This window comes from Podarcis pityusensis (assembly GCF_964106645.2).
Source record: "Podarcis pityusensis genome assembly, chromosome: 9".
Classification (NCBI taxonomy): domain Eukaryota; kingdom Metazoa; phylum Chordata; class Lepidosauria; order Squamata; family Lacertidae; genus Podarcis; species Podarcis pityusensis.
Window position 1 is genome coordinate 62,623,947 of NC_138034.1, and position 26,655 is coordinate 62,650,601.

The window sequence follows — 26,655 nt, forward strand, 5'->3', positions numbered from 1 at the left end:
TTGTGAGTTTTATCCGATTCATTGAATGTGAAGGCTCTGCAATTACCATCACGGCTGTTAGGTACTGATACCTCCTGGTTAACCCTGTAAATCTTGCTTCCGTAACTGTTCTCTTACACACACATTGTTAGAAACTGAGATATGAAAACTAGGAGCTAAACAGCACCTTAAACCTAGGTTATGGGCGCAACAACGGAATGTCTAGGCGCGCTTTTTTATAACAAGAATGCAAAGTTGAAAATGAATGAACTGCAGCTAAAACATTATGTTCATTTTTTTTACATGGTCTAGTCCAGGGGACCCCAACCTGTGGCCCTCAGAGGCCGTTTAACCGGCCCCTGAGCCCTGAGTTCATCACGTGTAAAATAACAGTGCCGGAGGAAAATCTCACATGACTCTAATGGCATACTTAAAAATAACATAGCACTTGGGAAACTAACATGAAATGGGAAATTTAAGAGATGTGCATTGTGCTTCAGTGTTCTACGGTGTTTCTAAGTAGAAGTTCTATTAGGAAGGGTTCTGTAATGTTACTGTTCCCACTTGCTTCCAGCATAGGTACACTTACAGCAAAGATACCTAGTAACAGCTGGTGTAAATGTTTTGTTTTCTAGAAACATTCATGCACAGAGACAATTAAGGAAGATTTGCTGACCATGGAAATCAAACTAGACATAATTCTTACTTCTGCCAAACAAGATGAAACCTGTATCTTTGCTTAAGTCTCACCGGAGATTTTAATCTTCAATAAGAAAACCTGTCCCTAATTTATCAAGCCCCTCTACTCCCACTCAAACAAACAAACAAACAAACAAATGGAGCAACATGGCAAAGTTTTGTCAAGGCAGTGGCAAGCTGAGAAACTAAGGTTCTGGCTCCAGTCCAATTTTAAATCATCAACATAATCAAAAAGAATCATGGGGCTGCTTAGTATGTGAACTTTAATGTGTGCAGCTAGCTTTGCCAAAGAAATAATCTTATTTGTTCTCTTTCTCTCTCGCAAAAGCAATGTGCCATCTTCATGGGTGTGGCCTGCTGGCAACACAATTTGGAAAAGTTGTCAAAAGCCCCACTGATCACATGGAGCCTCTTGCACAATTCTTTGGGGTGTGGCTAACCTCTAGTGCATGGGTAGGCAAACTAAGGCCCAGGGGCCGGATCCTGCCCAATGGCCTTCTCAATCCAGCCCACAGACGGTCTGGGAATCAGCGTGTTTTTACATGAGTAGAATGTGTCCTTTTATTTAAAATGCATCTCTGGGTTATTTGTGGGGCCTGCCTGGTATTTTTACATGAGTAGAATGTGTGCTTTTATTTAAAATGCATCTCTGGGTTATTTGTCGGGCATAGGAATTCGTTCATTTTCCCCAAAAAATATAGTCCAGCCCCCCACAAGGTCTGAGGGACAGTGGACCAGCCCCCTGCTGAAAAAGCTTGCTGACCCCTGCTCTAGTGCTAGCTAACCAAGTAGCTAGTTTCAGAAAAGCATGAATAATTTCTTTAGTGACAGTCTGCACATGAGCAGATGTTTTAAACAACATCTTGATGTCCTGGAAACTCAGGGCAACCATCCAGAAGCAAATGCATGCTCCCAGACATTTAAAGTATGGCATTCAATGCTGCACTCTGCTTATGCTTTCACAAAAAGCATGTAGATTTTGAGGGTTTGCCAGTGCGGCCAGGAGGCTGTCCTCAGCTTCCCAGTAGAATTCATTTTCAGGATGGCTCTAGCCACGTTAGGTATTGATACATATGGTTGTAAGGGAGTGTAAGCAGTGAAATGAGAGGGAAATTAAATGCAACAAGTACAGATGGTGCCATATAATTAGAGTGAGAGTACATGAAAAATAAGCACATTGTGTCTAAACATACAACTAAAGTTTGCAGTTCATGCATTTGATGACGTGGACTCTTAATATTTGCAGGTTTAGGCCATAAGGACATTTTCTAGGTCATTTAGCCTCCACAAGTCTCTGCTGTTGTATGAGGGAAGAAGCCACACCAAGCAGAACTGAACTCCCCATGAATGTTTGGGTAGTTCAGCCCTCCTTTCTGCAGCTGAAGTGATGTGTGAATGTCAGGTGTGTGGTTGAGGGGTGTGGTTTCATTAGAGCAGGCTTGTAGGCCAAATGGGGTGGCCTGGCAGGCTAGACATTCCCCACCCTGACTTAACTAATGTTCAGAGGCACAAGGTGCAGCTACTTACGATTTTCCTTGCTGAGAAATAGACGTCTTAGAAGGTGCATCATACTGCTCTGTAAAAGAACAACAACAACAACAACAAATGTTTTAGGCTGTACAAGCATTGTACCATTTAAATTGTTTTCTATTGCCCTCCCCTCTGTGTGTGTATGCCTCTCACACACAAAGATTTATGCATTATGCAATCTGTTATAATTAGGGCAGCAACTTTTAACTGACGGTATATCGTCTGAATCCATGCTAGGGGTATGGATTCATATAGGTTCCCCAACAGTTTGCATCTTTCATTTTTATTCCACAAGTTAAATACTTGTCTAATGCAGCTAAGGACCAAATAAATAAACACTGCTCAAACTTTTGGACAGCTGTTAAATGCCTTTCTGCTCAGTGGAATTCTGTAATTCCATTACAGATAATTCAGGAAGGCTGCCTGGGGCCCAGGAAAGACTGAGATGACCACTATCGATTGGCTTTACAACCAAGATAAGGATAAGTGGTACACAGGTGGCATACAGCTTCCTCCTTCCACATGTATTCCCACACTATTCCTTGGAAACTTTTGCGTCTTGTTTCCATGTGGTTAGTGACGTTCACATGGCCGTGCATCGCACTAATGACACAGTAACCATAAACACCATCATGTGTAGCCATGTGATCTGCTTTAACCAGATATAAAGAGACAAAGTATTGGCTGAGACTCCAATACTTTGGCCACCTTAAGAAAAGAGAAGACTCCCTGGAAAAGACCCTGATGTTGGGAAAGATGGAGGGCAGAAGGAGAAGGGGACGACAGAGGACGAGATGGTTGGATAGTGTCCTCGAAACTACCAGCATGAGTTTGACTAAACTGCGGGAGGCAGTGGAAGACAGAAGTGCCTGGCGTGCTCTGGTCCATGGGGTCACAAAGAGTCGGACACGACTAAACAACAACAAAGACACAGACGTTACCTGGAGTGGTGCTAACTACACCACATGGGGTTACTTCTAAATCTGCTTCAATCAGCCCCAGCAATAGCTAGAGCTCAACCTTTTAAAAAGCACTACTAGAATGGTCATGGGTTCATCACTCTGCCTCAACTTCCATATCGCAGTGATAGCCAGGAGCAGTTGCTGCCAATTCCAATTACAGTACACCTCAGACTATATTACCCTTGGGTAACGTAAACTTCAGGTTGCGAAAACGGCAAACCTGGAAATGTGTTGCTGCGCGCACATGTGCAGAAGTGGTCTACCGCCCCATGCACATGCGCAGAAGCAGTCTACCACCCCACGCGCATGCGCAGAAGCAGTCTGCCACTTCTCCTCGGGTTGCAGAAACTTTGGAATCCGGCCGGACCTCCGGAACGGACCCCGTTCGCAACCAGAGGTACCACTGTAATTGATTAGGTCGTTTTTGTTGCTTCTGAAAGTTTCCTCTGTTTACAAGTAAATGCCCAATAGATACAAATATAGGAATGTTTACAGTGCATGCAGAAATGTATGCAGCAGACAAACACTGGGCTCAAGCCAACGGACACTTCTATTGTTCAACATGCTTTCATTTCAGTAAAGTTTTGAATGGAAATTTCTCTTCCATCCCTGTTGAAATGAACGCAATCACAGCAGGACACAGCAGACTGTATCCAAGCAACCGCACATAGATTTTTAGATCTCTTACTTACTCTGGCTCTGTATGACTGATCCACCATGCTGGGTTTCCTAGAAAGAGGGAAAATGGAAATTTTAATCATAGAATAGTAGCTAAGCTCCCACCTTCAACTTTCATTTTGGCTATGAACTAACTAGGTGACCTTAATCACACCAGTATCTCTCAGTCTTTTAATCTACCAAACAGGGATAATACCAGCCTGCTTTACAGGAATGTTGCAACAATTCTTACAGCGATTTATATAATACCGCTGAGGGATAAGATGTCAGGTCTCTGCCCCAAGGAGCTTGCAACTGGCGCAGAGGAACAACAGAAAAGAAATGAAGGCATGGGTAAACAGGGAAAGAAACTACTTTTATATCATCTACTTATTTTAGAAATCTATGTTTCACCCTTTAACGAGTTTTGAGGGTAGTTTACAAAAACCGTAAGAAATGGGGACTAAAAGTTTTTGTTAAAGATTCCACAGAGAAGTTGAGCTTTGAAGAATAATTTCAAAGAAGTGAGGAGGTGGCCTGAAAGGCAATTCCAGGCATAAGGGGTGAGAAAGGGGAGCATTTCAAGACAATTAACACGTCATGACATACTATGAATACTGCTATAATGAATGGAAGCTATTTGAACACCGTAAAGAAATATACTATTGCTAAGCTATTGTTTTGTCTTCAGAGTATCCTCCGTAGGACAATGTGAGTATACTGACTTTGTGCGCTGCAGTAATTACGTTTACAGTCATCATTTTATTGTTTTTCAATTCAAACTTCTTTCAATGGGTTGACATTCTTAACTGATTAGATTTAAGCAACTATTATTATTATTATTATTATTATTATTATTATTATACCTTTGCAGGGAAAGGAAACTTTGAAGGCTCAGCTGTGCTAGGAGTATGGATGGCTGTCAAAGGAGGTGGCCATGAATGGGTCATTTCCTAAGAGAGAGAGAGAGAGAGAGAGAGAGAATGGAAAAAATGAAAACAAGTCTTTAATGCCCATTTCCTGTACTTACCCAGCATCAAGACACATGTAAACCCAAAGCACTGATTATAATCTGCGTTTTTGCTTCTTGGTGCTTGAGAGCCTTGCAGCTATCACGGTGTGTGTGTGTGTGTGTGTGTGTGTGTGTGTGTGTGTGTTCTTCCCTGGCATTTGAGGACTTTGGTTTGGGGTAGGAAAATGCATAATACCACCATCCTTCTACCTTCTACTGCCACCAATCATTTTGAATATACTGCATACTAAATTTTAAACTGTGGATTAAAAACAGCAGCAGCAGCAGAGAAGAACTGGGGTAGGTACTGGAATTTCAGATTCTGCTTTGAACCTCAGACCCATATCAACTTCCTTTGGCTGTTACGAGGTATAGAGTATACAGTGCTGTTTTTAAAATGCATGTGTCCACTATTTCTCGGGGCAGGGAAAAAGGAGGGAAAAAAGCTTCTGCTAATAATACTTGATGAAGTGGCACAAACTAGAAAAAGCTGGGGTGGGACGGAACCTAGAGAAAGTGTGTATTCAATAGCAGTTATGGAATAGCCTTATCAGGGAGAAGTTTGATAGTTTGCGAATTTTTGCGGGGACTATTAATCTGTGTGGGGTAAAAATACAGCACCCAGAATTCTCTGAGGCGGGCAATGTGCTTTGAATGTGCTTTCAAGGTACAGTATGTACACAGCCACATGATACTGGCTCTCAGTTTGTTTCTGGGCCCAATTTAACGTGGTGGTTTCAACATTTTAAATGGCATTGGCCTTTTAAATTTTTAAATGCCTTTATAGACCAGGTTACTTTAAAGGCCATATGGACCTACACAAACCTCTTCAGAGGCCCTGCTTTCGGTGCCCCCACCAAACAAAATGAAGTGGATAACCTCTAGGAAATGTGTTTTCAACAGCAGCACCCCAGTTATGGAATAACCTTCTGAGTTAGGCTCATGGGGTGCCCATCTTTGTAGCCTTTTAAGTAACCTTCTGTTCACCTAGGTCTTTTTTTAAAAACACAGGTGGTCTGGGCCTCTGTTTGTTTTTTTATGTGCTTTTAATTTTGAAGATGCAGTTGAAAATGAGATCTTCCAATAACCAAAACTCATGGCTGAATTTTTGTACCTCTTCCCCTTCCTTTTAAAAAAGTGTTTCTTTAAAAAAAAGTTTTACTTGAAATTTCAATTGTTTGCTTATTTATCGTAAACCACCCACAGAACTTCACAGCACAAAAAGGTCGTATCTACATACAGTATGTTATCTAGGGCTAGCAATTTAGAAAATATGAAACACATGGTTTTGTTTCAAACCTATTACAAGGATTGCCCAGAAACATTCAGGTTGGGTAGTTTGAAGCATTTCAAAGGAAACCTTTATTGTTCATCCAAAGCAAACAACCTTTGAATTCACACCCTGTAACTAGCCACAGAAAAAAATAAGCAATTCCTTCCTTTACACAGCAGAAATAAATGGTTCTGCTGCCGACATCTGTTGCTTAAAGAACACACCAACCACAGGCAGATACACTCACCTTTAAAATTTCTTCAACACAATGGACTTCATTGGAGAACGATTGCTGGAAAACAACCAGAATAAAAAAGAAGTGGGGGTTATTCCATGGACTGGTCCAAATTCATAAGCAGAAATGTAAAGATTTGCTTAAACAGCTGTTTTATTGACGCTGAGTATGACGAATGAAAGCGTGGTATTTATGAACACTGTTATCAGGAACCCTGTTTAGGGGAAAGATTTCCTTTCCTCACTTAAGTGCTCTCAGGAGGGGCTTCCTTCTCCTCAATTAAACTGCACCCCCCACACATGAAGTTTACTCTCCTAGCAATGTGAATTGCTGCATGCCAGAGAGGCACCACATCTCCCAGTGAGGTATCTTAAAGAGGGAAGCTCCTATATCACGCCGTCTCTTTATGTAGTTAACTATTTTTGCCGCCGGTTGGAAGAACACAAAGTAATCGCCGCAGGAGGCTGCCCCTCCAAGGAATAAAAGGCCAGTGCGGAGGACATACTCGGTGTCTCTTCTAAGATATTGGCGCCACACCCGTTGCTTTGTTACAGAAACACTTAGAAATTCACCTTTGTCCACCACACCCACGCAGGAGAGCTTAAAGGCTCTGGGCTTTCTGCTCACAGTAGAGAGAACAAGGCAAGTCTCAGCTAGACTTCAGCAGATTAACCCAACATTTAGTTAGTATTCGAACACCCAGCAGTAAGCTATGCTGTGATAGACAGAAGCTTAAAGAAAGTAGAAGGCAACATTCAAAAAATAAAAAGCTCATTTAGAGGGGGGAGAGAATGAACAATATATATATAATGACGATAGTATTAGATTACTGAATGTATGGGGTGTTGGGGAGGGGTAATACCTCTGGTGGGGGACACCTTGGGCTCCTTCTGGGTTAGTTTGTCCATCTTTGTTCCCCACAACTATCACCTGTGGCTCCTAGAAGCTGTAAGCATGTGACAGCGGCCACACCCTGGGAACGGTTTTAACTGGCCGGCTAAACCATGTGAGGGTAGCTGATGGGCCTCAAACCTTCAGTGACTTAAGGACTTCCCCTGCATGCAAAGACAGGCTCTGGCAATGTGCTGCAGAGGGAAATGAGGCACAGATTGGGCTCATCAACCTGGGAAGGTAGCCCATCCAGGAGAAGGAAGACTCCAATCCTAAACCTCTGCTGCCTCATGTGATATCTTGCGTGTATTTTCAAGGAAATGACACAAGCTGAAAGCCGAAAGGCTAAAATGTTCATCTTTCCTTCCATGCCTCTCTCTCCGTGACTTTTCTCTTCTCCTTTGCCCTCCACCACATCAAAAGAGTTGCCAAACCACATTGCATCTCCCTATTCAAGAACGCAATATAATTAAAACCCATCCACTCCTCTCGGCTAAAATTCAGGTTCTTTGTGCTAGTCATCTCCCATCTTGCCTACTGCAGCCTTCTCCGTTCTGGCCCTCCCATTTTCACATTTCTATCATCTCACCTCTATCCAAAACGCCGCTGCCAAAATCATATACCTCTCCAGTCTCTCAGACTATACAATGCCTTCCCCCCCAAATCCCTTCCCTGGAACCTAGGAAGATGCCATGTATCTGGTCAAAGGACCTATCAACTAAGTCCAGTTCTTGTGTCAATTCTTCAGGGCCTCAGGCAGAGCTTTTTCACACCATTTGCTACCTAACCTTTAAAAGACATGAAAAAATGAAGCTCCCTGGGGTTGACCCCGGTACTTTCTGCCTGCAAATCAAGTGCTCTACTAATGAGCTACAGCCTGGCTCCTCTTTCCTTCATGTACTCAACTTCTTGACCTCACTTTTAAAGCTTCCCAAAGCTTTGTCCAACCTTATCTTTAAGCCTCTGTTTCACCTTATTCTCCACCCCTGACCCTTGCTGATGACCACTGCTCTGCTCAACACGACCTCCCTCCTTACTCCCTTAAATAATTCTGCCCATTATTCCTTGCCAAAAGTCATGAATGACAGCCAATGAAAACAAGTCTTACAAAACCAAAACTCCTCCATCAGAGTTCTGTGCAGAACCTTAGCTGGATTGCAAATTAGGCTATGTTTTGCTCAAGCCCGACTGCTGCATAACTCAATTAAACTATCTAACAAGCATACCTCGCCTGCCAGCTAAACCGGACATAAAAAGGAAGACTTTCATCTACTGTCCATGCTTGTAGCACAGGCAACGCTGAACATCAATGCTGCTTTAAACATACAGTATATATTCAGAAATATAGCTGGAATAAATACAGATACGAAAATCTATGCTTTTGTTATCTTGGCGGCATCATCTCAATTATCCTCTTTGATTTTCAAATGTTAGCAGTTTAATTCAGAAAAATAATAACATTCAGATGCTACACGTTTATGAACTGTGGACGTGAGGTCGGGGCGCTCTGGAGCTGCAAGATGGAAGTTTTTGATCACAGCAAGGATTCAAAACATCTCTGCCATTTTATACCTTGCAAGCAACTCCAAAGCCTGGCAAACACATTTTGGGCACACTCCCACTGGAGAGTTCTCCTCTGCACATCTGATTCAAATGAACTGCAGCTACAGTAAGTTTGCAACTTGCGTGCATTTAACTTGTGCACATTCAGCTTTATGCTGGTGATAAAATAAAATAGGCAGAAAGGGGGCAAGGTTCTGGGGAAAATGACTCTGGCAATTCCACCCGCCACTGAACCCAATGGGTTTTGACTATATGTGATTTGCCTTTAGGTGCGGACCCCAGAACTTTAACCCCCACATATGTAGCTCCTGATCAATCAGGGTAGTGAAGAACTGCATGGCGGATTGTACCCACTCCACTTTTCAGAATCTGTGTTCTCAAAAGGGAAAAACACCTGGCTGCCAGGAATGACACAATGGGGTACTCTGCTCTCTTGCTATCAGGCTACCAGAAGAACTCTCCTTGCCCCTATCTCCCCTCACCCCACTCCCCTTTCTGAGCTGAATATTATTTATTTTGTACGAAAAATATTTTATCTTTGCACTGTAACAACAGAAGCCAACAGCCTGTGTCCTTGAGATGGCAATTCTAAACATAACTTTTGCAAAGTTTGCTTACTAGCCAGAAGATAACCTTGCTTGGAAACTGGTTGGCTGAAGCAGTTCTGAGATTACTGGGTGGTTGGGAGACCGGCACTTTTACCTACTTTTCGGCCTTCTCTTGATACAGTGGTACCTCGGGTTACATACGCTTCAGGTTACATACGCTTCAGGTTACAGACTCCGCTAACCCAGAAATAGTACCTCAGGTTAAGAACTTTGCTTCAGGATGAGAACAGAAATCGTGCTCTGGTGGCGCGGCAGCAGTGGGAGGCCCCATTAGCCAAAGTGGTACCTCAGGTTAAGAACAGTTTCAGGTTAAGAACGGACCTCCGGAATGAATTAAGTACTTAACCCGAGGTACCACTGTACTGCTCTTAGAAGGATACAGAGTGACGATGATTTGGCTTAAACTGGGGGAGGCAAGTTCAAGGGGAGGAGTTTAAGGAATTCATTAAAGGCACTCTGAGCTCAACCACTGTCACCATTACCTGAGCTTTGGGTCAGTGCTTACTCAAGTCCTCAGAGATGAGACTAGCCTAAGACCACCTACTGAACTGCCTTGCCAAGGTGAGATTCAAACCAGAGGCTTCCTGGCTCATTGCTGTCATTGCCATACACTTGTCACACTAACTCTCACTGTGCTACAAACAGCAGAGCTCTTGTTACTTAGCAGTGCCTACTGCAAACACACAGTGTTGTTTATAACACCCATAAAGCAATAAAACCTTCTGGATGCAAAACAAGTTTTTGTTTCACTGCAGACCAACACTGAGGAACTAAGGTATAACTAAGCCAAATACTGCCTCTGTAATTTTTATTTTTAAGAGCCCATCTGAAGGGTGGTTATTCCCAGTTAAAAGTCCCCACTTCTCTCCTTTTTATTAACTTTCAGAACCAGTCGATAAAGAAAGGGCACTTGCTTTGATGTGCTTTAAGCAGAAGTAGGAGGCAAAATGGTACACCTATTACTAGATGATATCAAAGCTGCATTAGGAGTATGCAAATTTCCAGGTTTCACAGAACCAGTCAGTGGGCAAAATGAAAAGGGGTTTTGGTGATAAATGCCCAATCTACAGAGCTGAGATGGAGTATTTACAAAGCTCAGATATGTTTGCTACAACTGCCATCATGATTCAAGTCATTGTTGACTTCTTTCCTGAAGTTATGTGCTGTAATTTTCAGGCACACAGGTTTTTTTTTGGGGGGGGGGGAATAGATTGCCTTTAAAGATGGCAGTGCCTCTTCTAGTGCGGTTTGCGACATCATCCAAACCTGTAAACCTTGTTTAACATTAACTATGGTTAAACAAGCCAGCTTCAGAAACTGTGGTTTGAAGTTTGTTTAAACTAACCACAGTTAATATTAAACTCAGTTTGGATAGTCTGACATACTGTGGTTACACAAAGGCAGAAATTATGCACTCCTAGCCACACAGGAGAGGGGAGCGCATGATCTCTGAAAAAGATTATTAGGCTCATTTATGTCTCATAGCCATTGTTTAGCGTGATGTCTGAATAAGGCCAATAAGAGTCGTATGAGCAGAGCTGTACTGGGAAAAATGAACAAGGAACAAGGAACAATTATGATATACGACCATATGAAGTTGTCTTAATACCAGTATGGATACGGAACTTTTAGCTCATGGTCAGTTCAGATATAAACCTTAACTGTTGTTAAAGCCATTGGAAGAAGGGAAGGAACAACTTGTAAGGGATTCTGCAAGCTTTCTTAACTTTGGTAATGTTAGATTTCAAACTGCGCAACAGTTTCCCACAAAGGGCTGCACTCAAGAGAGGTTAACAATACACACACAAAGTAGTTAAGGGTTCTGGGTGTTTCACGTCAGCCTGTAGATCCAAGCACATCTGATAATGCAAGAAGGACTAACCTTATCTCAACCTCTCAGTTAATTTATGCATCTACATAAATCCAAAGCCGAAATCAAGAGCTGTCTTGGCAAAATACACAGTAGTATAGAAATGCGATTAGGAAACCAACAGGGGAGTATCTTGTGGTGTGCAACCAACAGTTGTGTTCCTTTATATGAGGGACTGCAGCTCGGTGGCAGAACACATCCTTTGCATCAAGAGATCCCAACTTCAATCCATGCCAGGGCTGATGGGAGAGACTGAGCTGCCTGAGCAGCCATTGACTTTGCTGCTGCTCTTCTTCATCCCTTCTGCATTAGCAGTGCGGAAGCACCCTGTCCCTTGCCGCTGACTTCTATTTGCTTTGCCACTGCTTCTTTGGCAGCAGTCCTCCCCACACCCAGCTCATGCTATTTTGCAGTGCCAGATAGGACCTCTCACATCATCTCATCATTCCCTGCTTCACACTACAGAGGACCTGGGGGTGGGTTGGATCCTGCCTTCAAGCATCCCATGGAAGTTTTTTTGCAGCAGCAACAAACAATGCCAAGAACCAGAAGAAAAAATGCTTGCAAAGTTACAGTAACGATAACCCACCACACACATTTTAGGCACCATTGGCCACAGCCTCACAGCCACCCCACCAGAATGAATTGCTCTGAGGGAAGTAGCCACTGCCAAGCAAGGGTGGGAAGGAAGAAGCAGAGAGACTTGCCAGGTAGGAAGACTTGCGCAGGGGTCGGCAAATTTTTTGAGCCGCGGGCCGGTCCACTGTCCCTCAGACCTTGTGGTGGGCTGGAGAAGCGGCACCGGGGGGGGGGGAGCTGGAAGAAGAGGCAAGGGGGGCAAGTAGTCTTCATCCGCACCCACCCCCAGCCGCTGCGCTTAGCTTCCCAGGGACTGCCGCCACCACCACTGTTGCTGCTGCTTTTCGTGGGTAGGCAGAGCAAGCTCGTCCGCTCCGCTCTCTGGCTCACAGGAGCACCAGGGTGGCAGTGGAGGGAAGATGAGTGGAGCGAAAGGGCTGGCTCTGGAGAGGGGCTGCTTAAAATGGCGCTCAGCCAGCCCCCTTCCTCCTCTAGGCAGGGCGGGGAGAAGCCAGGAGGAGGGAGGAAGGTGTGTGTGAGAGAGGCGGGGAATGGAATGGTGCAGGGGGGGAAATGGCGCAGCCCAAACAAGCAGAACCCCCACGCCGATCCATGGACGGTCCACGGGCCGGATCCTGAAGGCAATTGGGCCTGATCCAGCCCACGGACCCCTGAACTAGCTAGTAGAAGCAAGCTTGGGGGAGTGGATTGGACGGCTGTTCCCAGACCTGCCACCTGAGGCTGTTGCATCCATTCACCTAATGGAAAGATCAGCCCTGAGAATCATGACCTCCCCAGTTTAAGAAAGGCTGGGTAGCTGGAGAGCCATTGCCAGTAAGAGCAAATTCTAGGCGAGACGGTCAAAAGAGAAAATCCATGGTTAGCATATTTGCTTCTTTTTAGGGCTAAAGTATTTTCACAAAATCAATGTGCAAAGCATAGGAGAGATTTCCATTGTTCAGCACAGATGAAAAAAGAGTGTTGCTGTGTGTGTGTGTGTGTGTGTGTGTGTGTGTGTGTAGACAAACTGGGGTAGGGGGTGGCAGAGGGAGACAACAACCAACAACTTCCAGTTGACCATACAGTACAGATCAACAGCAACGAACTGAACTACTTTGTACAGAAAACAGTAAGAGACTGGGAAAGACGTACGGGGAGCAAGCTGCCCAGAATAGCTACCTTTCCTTCTGGAGTTCTGCCTAGGTTCTTGTCAGAACCCTGAACAACCTGCTCTTTGTTAGCACTCCCGCTTGCAGAAATAAATTTGGAAATACAATTACGAAGCCAAGAAGTTTCAAAAAAATAAGAAGTAAAACAAGACTTCTGCGCAGAGGTGCGTGGAGAAAATGTGGCTATCATCACAAACTGTTTACTTTACGGTTTTCATGACTGAAGTGCTTCTAGTTTTGTTTGTTTGTTTGTTTGCCTGTCCTATGACAGTGTTGCTCTCATTTTACAAATTGGGAATTGAGTCCGAAAGCTAGGGGGGCTTGGCCTATAAGGCCACCCAGAGAGTTCACAGCTAAGCTGTCTTTTCCCAAGGCCAAGTCTGAGGCTCTGTTCCATCGGACCACACATACAAATAAAACGCTCTCCAGTCTGCAACACATTTCCGATGTGGACCTTGATGCTGCACAACGTGCCCACAGCTACTACGGTTAGGTTGCAGAATCTCACCATGAGGAGCATATAATTTTGTTGATTGCATGGCTTGGGAACCTAGAAACTAGGAGTGTTTGTGGATTTCCTTTAAATGAGTAAGGAGAAGCTGAATGCACAACACGTTAAAATAGAGCCAGTGTTCCTCTGGGTGAGTGAATGTTTATGTGCTCATTTTAAAAAATGGTTTCTGCAAGCCAGATCGTGGGATGAAGCCAACCCTCCCCCCCCCCCTTGAGATATGGAAGACACGCAATGACTTGAGAGGAATCTGGGAAAGGAGCGTCCCAAGAAAGAAATGGAGGAGCAGGGTGGATGAGAGGGGTCACATACATGGAAAGTTGATGATGCAAGTTTGTCAGGAACGAGCCATAGCTCAGTGATAAAAGCAAACGCATTATAGGCTGAAAGTCCTGGGTTTGATCCAGGGCCTCTCCAACTATCCATTTGTTTAACAACCTTTATATGCTGCCTGATTAATAATAATAATAATAATAATAATTTATTATTTATACCCCACCCATCTGGATGGGTTTCCCCAGCCACTCTGGGCGGCTTCCAACAAAACACTAAAACACAAAAACCTATTAAACATTAAAAGCTTCCCTAAACAGGGCTGCCTTCAGATGTCTTCTAAAAGTTTGGTAGTTATTTTTCTCTTTGACATCTGGTGGGAGGGCGTTCCACAGGGCGGGCGCCACTACCGAGAAGGCCCTCTGCCTGGTTCCCTGTAACTTGGCTTCTCGCAGCGAGGGAACCGCCAGAAGGCCCTCGGTGCTGGACCTCAGTGTCTGGGCAGAACGATGGAGGTAGAGACGCTCCTTCAGGTATACTGGACCAAGGCAGTTTAGGGCTTTAAAGGTCAGCACCAACACTTTGAATTGTGCTCGGAAACGTACTGGGAACCAGTGTAGGTCTTCCAAGACCGGTGTTATATGGTCTTGGCGGCCGCTCCCAATCACCAGTCTAGCTACCGCATTCTGGAGTTTCCGGGTCACCTTCAAAGGTAGCCCCACATACAGCGCATTGCAGTAGTCTAAGCGGGAGATAACTAGAGCATGCACCACTCTGGCGAGACAGTCCGCGGGCAGGTAGGGTCTCAGCCTGCTTACCAGATGGAGCTGATAAACAGCTGCCCTGGACACAGAATTGACCTGCGCCTCCATGGACAGCTGTGAGTCCAGAATGACTCCCAGGCTGCGCACCTGGTCCTTCAGGGGCACAGTTACCCCATTCAGGACCAGGGAATCCTCCACACCTGCCCACCTCCTGTCCCCCAAAAACAGTACTTCTATCTTTGCACTGAAACCTCTAAGCGGCTAAAAATAATCAGGTAGCAGGTGATGTGAAGAACCTCTGCTTGAGAACCAGGATAGCTGCTGCCACTGACCCCATTCACACACAATGGTAAGCCATGGTTAGAAACAAACCATGGTTTACTGTGAATGAGCAGTGTGCTGGTGCACACCGCTCAAATCACACCTGTCCTGTCTCGCCCTTTGCTGAGCTGCCCGAGAGAGTGCACACCACAAGCATTGGCTTAGTGTTATATGCAACTGGCTTTCTATCACGGGTTTGGAGAGAAGAGACGCATGAGCACTGGTTCGTGTGTAATGCTAAGCCAGCACTGTGGTTTGTTTTCTCAAATCGGAAAAGGAAAGGGTAAAAGTGGCCCCATTTCAGCAGCGTTGCACATCACAATAAGCCAATTGTTTTAGATGAGAACCAGGCCAGTGAGAATACCTAATACTACACTGCAATGCTATGAACACTTGCCTTGCAGCAAGTTTCACTGAAGTCAATGGGGCTTACTTCTGAGTAGACCTGTCTAGGATTGCACCGTGATTCTATTTCAGTTTGACTGAACTGTGCTTCCCCACCCCCTTGAATGGAACTTTTATAGCTCTTTTGACTGTTACCTATAAGCAATGCATTGCAGCAAGAGTAGGCTATATATCTAGATTTTATTACTTATTATTGCCTTTACTTGGTTACCAGATTTATGCTTTTTACAGTCAGTGCCAAAGGGTGATTTAAGCCATAACCCTTGTTACTTTCTGGAGAGTCAGTTTTGAAATCAGTGACTTGTCAAGGCATCTGCATTCAGTTTCTATTAAATTCCATTTTCAGTAGGGATTAGGTTTTCTTTTCTTTTTCTTTTTTTGTTCCCCCTCTCAAGGAGAACTTGGATGACTTGCCACGTGGAGATTTTTTTCCTTTTCCCCGGGCCTGCTTGATTTCCACAAAACGGCAAGGGAAATTAGGCTGGAGACTGCCAGTGGTGTCCTCATTTCACTCCTATGTGCCCAGCTAACTTTAGCGCAAGGCCTCACAAGAGCAGAAGAGTTTGTAATAGAAGAGAGAGATGACCAAAGCCAAAAGCCACAAAGACCAGAACTTCATCTGAACCAAGACTCCGCACACTTTAATCTGGTCCTCAATGACTAAGCTTTACTCTGCTACATGCAAAACAACCACCAATCGTGCCTCTGAGCATGTGTCAAAATCACTTTGTTACCCACCACCAGAAGACAACACACAAACACCTGCAATTTAGAGGTTTCTAGGTTAGGGCCAGGTCCTAGGATCTTTCATGAAAGTTGGGGGGGGGGGGAGAGAGGGAGCCAGTGTGGTGTAGTGGTTAAGAGCGGTAGTCTCGTAATCTGGGGAACCGGGTTTGCTTACCCGCTCCTCCACATGCAGCTGCTGGGTGACCTTGGGCTAGTCACACTTCTCTGAAGTCTCTCAGCCCCACTCACCTCACAGAGTGTTTGTTGTGGGGAGGAAGGGAAAGGGGAATGTTAGTCGCTTTGAGACTCCTTAAAGGGAGTGAAAGGCGGGATATCAAATCCAAACTCCTCCTCCTCTTCTTCTAACTATGACACATTCTTAACTATTCAAGGGTATTTTTTCTTAACTATTAAGGAAATTCACAACGAAGTTTCAGGTGAAGGGGGGTAGACTTCTACAATGCCAATCTGCACAATGTTAGCAAGGGACAGATTGTGCTTATATGACTGACAGTTAACAATAATATTCTGATACAGGAATTCCCAGGGCAACTTCTACGGCAAGAGTAAAGAGCTGCTTATGGAGATAGGAGTTCCGCCTTGAGTCCTTTTGATGAACACGTCTTGAACACACTACCAGTTATGGGAACAAATACTCAGGCATTTTCAAACATGCCAGACCAGGTGAGCCCTCTCAGACACTTTTGATCTGCTTCGTCTAAAGGCCGATAAAAGGAATCGGTGTTCGAAACAGCATTACTTGGTGTAGAATTTTGGTGCACCGCACATACAGTGCTCAGCATGTTTCAGGAAGTGTACACCTCTTATCAACATGACCTTGTTGTGTGTATTAACTTTGCACGCTCTCGCTCTCTCTACCCCAAATCTCCAACATGCACATCTGACTACTACCCTACTAAAGACTGCCCAACTACTTAAGGTTCCAATCCTATGCACATTTACCTGGTAGTAAACTCCACTGAACATAAATGGGTCTTACATCCGAAGACACACATATAGGACTGTGCTGGTAATCTTTCAAACATTTGGACTGACTTAAAGAGATCTGTAGTAGTCACTTCAAACTCAGGAAACTTGTCTTTGAAATCAGGAGAAATACACGTTAGGGTAATTCTTATGCTCATTCTGAATTTTAAGCCTTGGGGACAAATGACTACTGATCTTTGCAGTCAAATGAGGGGCAGAAACTTTACACACACAAAACACAGGATTCTTAAGATTCCAAGAGAAACACTTGGGCAACAAAAACACAAACACAGCAGGGACTGCATATATTTATCCAACACGGGGTATAAAATCCAACTTGTCTGGTGTTACTAAAATGTAGGCCACCCATGAGTTAATGTATTCAGAGCTAAAAACAAAAAAAGCAGATGGAGTGACATTTTGCTGTCAAAACTGCTTAGGAGCTAAGGCTGTGAACAATAGAAATTGCACCCAGGAGCAAAATACTGTTAGCGTAAACTAAGCCTTAAGCAAGGAAGCAAATATATACTACCAACAAACCAACTTGGAATAATTTTCTATTGAGATACTTACATATTTTGATGGGGTGGAGGTTTCTTCAAATGGGTATTTTAGTTATTGCTGGGTAGCCCAAATGTTAATTTTTTGTTTTAACATTTGTTTAAAGGTTTCCGGTTCACAGAATCCAAAACCCAGGAGGTTTACAAATAACTGAAGAGGTCACATCAACATGTACAATGGGTTGGACCTCTTTTATGAACCATTGTGCCAATCTTGGTTAAAGATCAACCATGGCTTTGTACATGGTTCACGCATAACACTAAAGCTAACTATGCTTTAGAATGTACAAGCAAGTATCTGGTGCATTATATATGTTGTTGTTGTTGTTTAGTCGTGTCTGACTCTTTGTGACCCCATGGACCAGAGGACGCCAGGCACTCCTGTCTTTCAGCCTCCCACAGTTTGGTCAAACTCTTATATATATATATATATATATATATATATATATATATATATATATAAAACAGCTGCTCTGCTTCTTCCCTGGTCCTGCTGTCTACCAGCATCTCTACTGGTATCTAAAGCCAGAGTTTGGTTTAGGAATACCTGCAAAACCTGGCACGTGGTTTGTCTTTATCAAAACAAGCCACAAGCTGTAACCAAGGTTTGCCCTTGGCTGACCACTTATGGTTTGCCTGGGTTAACACCTAAGACCAAGCCAAACTATGGCTTAGTTCCTGGTAGAGAGGCAGCAACGAAACAGGAGGAACAAAGCAGCCATTGTTTTCTAATGTGCACCAGTTTGTTCACACTAAGTCATAGTTTAGCTGAGTATTATGTGTGAACTGAGTAGGTGTCTGATTGACAAACTGTAACTATAGCTTATGTCTGAGCAATATCTTGTTTCACTGATCTGGTTCAGATGTAATGCTAAAGTATGGCTTATGGAGGTGTCGCCATTAGGTTTGTGTGCAGCAGCTCCATGCCACGTGCAAGGGAAGGACGTGAAGATACTGCAGTTCTGAATACAGGGAAGTGTGGTTTGTTCAAACCATAGTTTGTTCCAAAACCAGAACATTAAACCATGGTTTGATTCTGAAATTTGATACATAAGCCTGAATATGGGATATTTTGACATCTAACAGACAAAACCCCTTAACAGAGATTACTTTATAACCTTGAGGGCTATAAACAGGACATCACTATTATAAATAATGTGAGGGATTTATTAGCACAGGGGAAACCTGGCAGAGGCTACAATCCAGTAGTGTGTAGAATCAAATCCAAGAGTGGGTCTTCGTCCCAGAGGGTTGAATGAAACCTGGCTGTGGGTCACATCCTGCCCACAGGCTGAAGTTTCCCACCCATTTTAGATCAGCTCCAGAAAAGCCAGGCATACAGCTGATAGGCTGGCAGGTTGTGAGAAGTCTAGTATTATTTCGCACACTTAGGGCACATCCCTGGATTCAGGGAAGGAAGATTTTCTGTGACAGCTAGAAGCACGTCTACACTTAAAGAACGCCAAGCTGAATTTACCCCGTTCTTCATGTAAGGCTTCCTCCACATGCATGTGCCCAAGAAGGAAAGGCAGCCTTGGGAATACTTGCATGTTAACATCTCCAAGAACGCACGCTGCTGGAGGGGGAAAATAATTTGGTACTGAATGTCTGCACCCCTTCTCCACACAATTCTTCTTGACTTTAGCTACAGAGGTACTGTCCTCTCTACTACTGAAGTCAAGAACACAGAATTCAAAGCCAGCTGGCTCCTTTTTCCGGAGTGAAGGGTTGTGGAACCTGCAGTGCAATGAATGGTACAGTACAGCCCTGAGGCATCTCCTTACGCAGTCTTGATTAAGCAGATTTCTAAGTGTGCGGCTGCACTTATCGTTATGCTCCCAGGCTGTGCAGTAACCAGCAATTCTGCTTAGCCCAGAATTTCTGTATTGAGAGTTCCTGAACCCACAGTTATGGAACAGGAACAGCCAAATATTTTGTGTGTGCGTAAAAGCACGTAAGCCTAAATTAAGCATAACATGTCCCACCAACGGACATTTCTTTCTCTTCCAGCATGTGCTTCACCTGCCACTCAACTAGTATACAGAGCATATTCTAACCCTTATGCTGAAATAAAAGTCTTTGCAAACACTGACCACTTTCCCACATCACAAAAAAAGCTCAACACTGGAACATGATAGTTTCGTTCTAGAAGCTATTTTCAATGCCAGGCCCCACTTATAAGGTAAAGGACGAGTGCCAGAGCGCACAAAAATGCCATTTACTTTTCTGCCGCAGTGGTACCTATTTACCTACTTGCACAGGTGTGCTTTCGAACTGCTAGGTTGGCAGAAGCTGGGACAGAACAACGGGAGCTCACTCCGTCACATGGATTCAAACCGCCAACCTTCTGATCAGCAACCCAAGAGGCTTGGTGGTTTAGACCACAGCGCCACCCGCAACCCATAGGCCTCACTTATAATTAGTAAAGAGGGGCATTTCCCTCCAAGTAGCCAGAAGCTTCCCCAACGTGCTAGGGACAGAGAGGGTGGGGTTTAAAAATCAAGATGCTTCAGTTTACAGGCAAGCTTGAGTCTCTTTTCTGAGGCATTAAGTCCTGCCGGTGACCACCCAAGATCCCCCTGAACTCAGGTCTCCCAAACAAGGAAGTAATAATACTGACCGACTGCCTCCCAAAGCGGCTGAAAGGATTAACAAAGCTAATGATTATACATAGCTCTCCAGTTAAGTCTCCCAGCATGAACTAATGCAAACTCAGCACACTCCATTTCACCAATAGAGGAGGCGGCTGACCGCCTATCCAAACCCCTCTCGCTTCTGCCAATGCAGCAAGGGAATTCACGCTGGAACGAGGAGGGAGATCTCTAGGGACTTCTAGCCTTCCTCTCTACAAATGACACTGGATGACCCCCCTCAAAGGATTCAAGTATTTTACATGAAAATTGTTTTTAAACAATGGCTGCATTGTATGCCTCAAGCATGGGTGCTTGGAGGGAAACAAACATTCTTTTCAAGATTTTACAAGGTTTTCTGACCCAGAGATAGATTATTTTGCCCAGGCCTCATTCCGATGTAGAGTAAAGCATCTCTCTTCTCTCCTTACTTCTACTGTTTTTGTGGGTGAAAGACAGAAATCAGCACACTCTTGTGTCAAAATGGTTATTTTATACGTAGACACAAAAGGTTTAAATATGAAGGTATCTGGGAAAATGAGAGGGATGTGGGAAGGAACCTGGTTGCAGCCTCACGGACACAGGGCACGTCGACAGCAGAAGTCTGAATAAAATGTCCACTTTCTTCTCTATAACTAACCTGTGGCATAGAAACAAAGAATTGCAGAGTTGGAAGGGCCCCAAGGCTTATCCAGTCCAACTCCCTGCAATGCAGGAATCCCAGCTAAAGCATCCATGACAGATGGCGACCAAACACTATTAAATAACAAGTGATGAAGCAGTAACTGATTAATAAACTGAATTCCTTGATTAAAATTGTGGAGATTGATTGAGCATTGCCATTACATCTCCATGTCATTTAAACTTTTACCTTAAGGATTCACGCCAATTATCTTGATGGTTTCTCCTCAACTTGGCTGAGCTCCCATCCGATCAGGAAATGGGAAGTCATTTCAGAGCAGGAGTTATTAACCAGATATTGAGGGATTCTTAACCAAGAATAGTCAAGGATAATGAAAGTTGCAAGCCAACATCAGGAGGGCCACAGATCAGCCATTATCTACCTGAGGGGCCCCTGTAATGATAGAACAGTCTCTGGAACAATCTTCCTGTTTCTAGTGTAGGGTGGACTGGATTGAATGCAACACAGGCACCTCAGGTACGATCCGGCAAAAAGGAATGTCTTTCTGGATATAGGGTCATGGCTTTATATCCTAGTCTGAGGGGATATCATAAACCACAGTTTTCCAGTTTGGCTGTCGCAGGAAACTGATATAAGAAACCAGGAAGAAACCTGACTGAAGCCAGGTTTGAGAGAGATATTCCTCTTTTTAGTTTGCCTAAAAATCGCTGGTTAAAAGTTAAATTGCCGTTTGTGTATTAAAAGATGAACTTACTTGGTGAGGGTTTGGAAATTTTGTGGGGGTTTGGAAGGCTTTTGTCTTCTTGCTTAGTTTTCATGAAGGGTTAATTTTAAAACACACACACACACACACACACACACACACACACACGTTGTAGCTTGACTTGCATATACATTCTTGGTTCCTTAACAGGCAAAGGATAGAATACATTTTTTTTGTACTAGCCCCCCCAATGCTCTCATGTTATAGTAAGCAAGAAGATGGAAACATTTCACACAGTAGAAAATGTTACCAACTTATTCTTGCTACTGTTTTAATCATCCTTTATTGGCTTTAATAGAAATTTAAAATTCAGACATCACTCTCCATGCTCTGTATATTTAACAAGGACTAATTATTTAATTAAAAGCCACTCTGGTTTATTTCTTTTTTCCAGTTGTCAATTAAGAGTAGCACTGCTGTCAATACTTCAGAGAATCATAGTTTGAAGCACTTTGTAAAAGCTTAGCAAATTTTAAATAAAAAAATAGCAGATCCGTCGTGTTTGCTGAACATGATCTTTTCTTGAGAGACCAGGATAGGCATTTCATTAAATTCATGTCTGACCACCAGGAAAGATGGGTAATAATGGTGCGCTGCCTAGACACCTTAATTTATTTCAAAGGCAATAATCTTATTTAGTGTTACTTAGAAATTTAGATACCATAAAGAGTGGAGGGGGGGGAGGCTTTAAGGGGAAAGACTGCATTAACAATAGAGACTTTATTGATGGAAATTTGTTTCACACCAGTTAACACACAAGGAACACAATGCATGAAGGTGTGAGACAAAACTCACAACTAATGCGGTATTAATATGGTTTGTGCATTACGATAAAGGAAGTAGGCGTTTTCAATAACCACAGTCTCAAGTGGTTCTCACAAAAATTTGAAGATAATTGCCTTTAATTACCAGTCATCCCAGACTTTCTCTTGTTCCAGATGCCACTCTTCTTCTGCAAAAACATCACACTCCACTGCCATCGGCCTCCTCCTATGTGCCAAAGGAGGAACTGAACTTGCATTTCCCATGCAGAACCCATCCATGTGTCCAAAAAATAATTAATGATGTGGCATGGTGGTCTGCTATTATAGACTATTGTATTTTAATATTCTGTTGGAAGCTGCCCAGAGTGGCTGGGGAAACCCAGCCAGATGGGAGGGGTATAAATAATAAATTATTCTTATTAGGGGGAGGTTTTTTTTAAAAAAAACAATATCCACTGAATACTCACAAGACCTCTGGTATGAAGAAAATAGCTGTCTGGATCCTAGCTCAGATCATGTAGCACCAACTCTCAGATGAGTTCCTAGGCTAAATCTAAAGACCTAAGCTACTTGGGATCAGAATATTATGAAGACCACCTGCTCCCTTTATCAGCCTACCCATACATCCAGGGTTATCTTTAGAGGCCTTGCTTCACAGAATCATAGTTAGGAGAGACCCCAAGGATCATCTAGACCAACCCTCTGAAATAAATGCTCCCTCACGGCTTGAGTAGGGGTATCTTGAGAATTCACATATGTGAGCAATCCCTGCTTGAATTCTGCAGCAGGCTGTGTCCCCCCCTTAGCTCTGTATGTTACTATATTTTTCGCTCCATAAGACGCACTTTTTTCTTCCAAAAAAGTAAGGGGGAATGTCTGTGCGTCTTATGGAGCGAATGCGTGGTCCCTGGAGCTGAATTGCCCAGGGGCAAAAAGCAGGTCGTGCTTTTTTTTTTTTTTTTTTTAAGGAAAAGGGAAGGGGTGTTGAAACAAAGCCGCTGAGCAGCTGATTGGCAAGCGATTGGGGAGGGAGATAAGAGAAGCTAGAGATAAAGAAGGCTGCCTGGGAGGGGGGAGGTAAAAGCCCATGGATTCTCAGGATTTTTGCATTGCGTCACCCCAAATTCACCATCAGATCCCATAGCATGTCCATGGCTACAGCCTGCACCAAAAAAATCATGCACCCACCCACTGTTGCCTGGGGCCGCAATGGTGCAAAAACATGGCTACAAAGCACGGATCCACATGGATCCTCAGGATTTTTGAACTGGGCTACCCCAAACTCACCGTCAAATCACATGTCTGTGGCCACAGCATGAACCACAAAAATCAAACATCCACTGTTTCATTCAGAATATTTTTTTTTTCTTGTTTTCCTCCTCTAAAAACTGTGTGCGTCTTATGGTCGGGTGCGTCTTATGGAGCGAAAAATACAGTAACTCCTGCTATGTTGCCTCCCTCTGCCCCATAGGACTCCCAAACTGACCTCACAGATGTAGATTTCTCCATTCCAATTCCTGCAGAAGCATTTCTTCCCACCCAGGAAGGGGTGCGTGCGTGTGTGCATGCAAGAGTACAACTCCCAGATTCCCGCATGAGAAACTGACATGCTGTGGAGGGCCCTCTCCCAGATGGAATTGCGGATTCTGGATTTACAGCCGTAGTCCATAGTTTGCGGGGTGGATGCATTGGTGGATACACCACTGTCCATCCCAATATCCATTTTGGTCCCCTGGGCCACAGAGGGAGGAGAGGAATAATGGAGGTAGCCTTTTTAGTGTTACATCAAACACAGTGAAGCTCGTTGAGGCTCTGATAGTTGGAACATATACAACATGGCTAGGCAAACTAAGGCCCGGGGGCCGGATCCGGCCCAATCGCCTTCTAAATCTGCCCTGCGGACAGTCCGGGAATCAGTGTGTTTTTACATGAGTAGAATGTGTGCTTTTATTAAAAACGCATCTCTGGGTTATTTGTGGGGCATAGGAATTTGTTCATTCCCCCCCCCTCAAAATATAGTCCCGTCCCCCCACAAGGTCTGAGGGACAGTGAACCAGCCCCCTGCTGAAAAATTTTGCTGACCCCTGATATAGAAGCCTTGAATCCTTTCAGGGCAACTAGGAAGGCAATTAACAAGCCCTATGCTTTAATGAGCAGCGCCTGATTAATATGCCTGCCTCTTCTCATGAAGAGGGAACAACTGCTGTATTTTATTCTGTGAACTGCCTCTGAGATTGTGTGGTGAAGAGTAGTATATAAATTTAATAAATAAAATTATAACTGCTGATGGATCTACTGGGTCATTTTCCTCCATTACCCCATAACCTCAAGAATATTGGGTTAACTTGTATGCTGCTTTGTCTCACAGGTGCATAGGCAGCAAACAGAACCTTTTCTGTATTTATCTCCTGTTTAATACTGTCTTTATGTTTAGAATTGTGTTTGGGGTTTTTTAAAAAATATATTTTTAGCTCTTTATTTATAAATGTAACTGTTTTATATATGTTATGTTGTAAATCGTTTTGGGGTGCCTCACGGGAAGTGATTCATAAATGAAATAAATTATACTAACTTTGAAAACATGTACATTAGATGCTTCTGTCTTAAACCAGATAAGGTAAAGGTAAAGGTACCCCTGCCCTTACAGGCCAGTCTTGCCAGACTCTAGGGTTGTGCGCTCATCTCACTCTATAGGCCTGGAGCCAGCGCTGTCTGCAGACATTTCCGGGTCACGTGGCCAGCGTGACAAGCTGCATCTGGCGAGCCAGCGCAGCACACGGAACGCCATTTACCTTCCCGCTGGTAAGCGGTCCCTATTTATCTACTTGCACCCGGAGGTGCTTTCGAACTGCTAGGTTGGCAGGCACTGGGACCAAACGACGGGAGCGCACCCCACCGCGGGGATTCGAACCACCGACCTTTCAATCGGCAAGTCCTAGGCGCTGAGGCTTTAACCCACAGCGCCACCCGCGTCCCCTTAAACCAGATAGGCAACAACAAATACACTGTAATGTTATGTATAACTGCCACAAAGTTGTAAGGATCTTAATAGACAAAATGCCACCCTCTATTCTACTGTAACAAATTTTACCAATGTTATTGTTTTTATAAAAAATGTAAAACAATTTCTCTACAAGTATTCCAGCTGATCTCCTAACTGTCCAAACTGGCCACAGAACGCCCAATGTTATAAAATATCACATCAGACCAAAAGCCAACAATCCTACAGTAACAGATACCAGAGCCTGCAATAAACCCAGATGCCAACTTTGCTGCCACATACACCCGGACAACACCATTACTGGCCCCAACAACATCACACATACCATCTCGGGACTATTCAATTGCTCATCATCTAACATTGTGTATGGCATCAAATGCCAACAGTGTCCTTCAGCTCTCTATATTGGACAAACAGGCCAAACCTTACGCCAAAGAATAAATGGACATAAATCTGACATCAAGAATCACAAAACAGAGAAACCAGTAGGAGAACACTTCAATCTCCCAGGACATTCTATACAAGATCTCAAAGTAGCTGTTTTACTACAAAGGAATTTCAGAAATAGACTGGAAAGAGAAGCTGCTGAATTGCAACTTATTACCAAACTTAAAACCATGGAGAGACCTGGTTTGAACAAAGACATTGGATTCTTATCCCATTATACATGACTAAGCCATTTCTCACCTTCTCACCCCTTGCCTTTTCCTGTAAGACCTATTACAGTCGTTAAGAGTCGTCAGCAGGCTCATCTCAGCTATCTGCCAATCTCCCATTCCCACCACCCTTCTGAGTAATACCCCTCCCCACCTTCTCACTATATAGAAGGATCTGGCAACTTCTGTTTCAGTGTATCTGAAGAAGTGTGCTTGCACACGAAAGCTCATACCAAGAACTAACTTAGTTGGTCTTAAAGGTGCTACTGGAAGGATTTTTTTTATTAATCCTACAGTAGTTCTTAAACTTATCAAAAACAAAGTCCTAATATTGCTAATATAGATTGTATTGCTCTCGACTTCAATAGCCAGCATATAATATTTACAACTTTCTGAATCTTCCCCTATTGGTCAACACATGGGACAGGGCCATAGCAGACAACTCCTAGGGGCTGTGGGGGGGTTTCGGTCCCCCAATAAAATATTTGAGGGGGCTGCCCTTTCCAAAGTTGATGAGCATTGCCATTCAAATTGTGTGTGTGCACTGTGTCATGTGATCAGATTATGCAGGGTGGGGCTTGCCTGCCCCCCAATATTTTATTCAAGTTGGCACCCCTAGACAGG

The 26,655-nt window shown here is 43.8% G+C and overlaps 1 protein-coding gene across 7 annotated transcripts in view; it reads right to left on the reverse strand.

The window, feature by feature from the left end:
- AFF1 (ALF transcription elongation factor 1) overlaps nt 1–26,655 on the reverse strand; it is a 148,256-nt gene that overhangs the window by 34,632 nt on the left and 86,969 nt on the right. For all 7 annotated transcript variants that reach the window (XM_081020694.1, XM_081020697.1, XM_081020696.1 and 4 more), the window contains 4 exons: nt 6,360–6,404; nt 4,694–4,780; nt 3,863–3,899; nt 2,206–2,254 (listed from right to left, as the gene is read on the reverse strand). In XM_081020694.1, the coding sequence (XP_080876820.1) occupies nt 2,206–2,254; nt 3,863–3,899; nt 4,694–4,780; nt 6,360–6,404 (218 nt within the window). The remainder of the gene's footprint in view (nt 1–2,205; nt 2,255–3,862; nt 3,900–4,693; nt 4,781–6,359; nt 6,405–26,655) is intronic.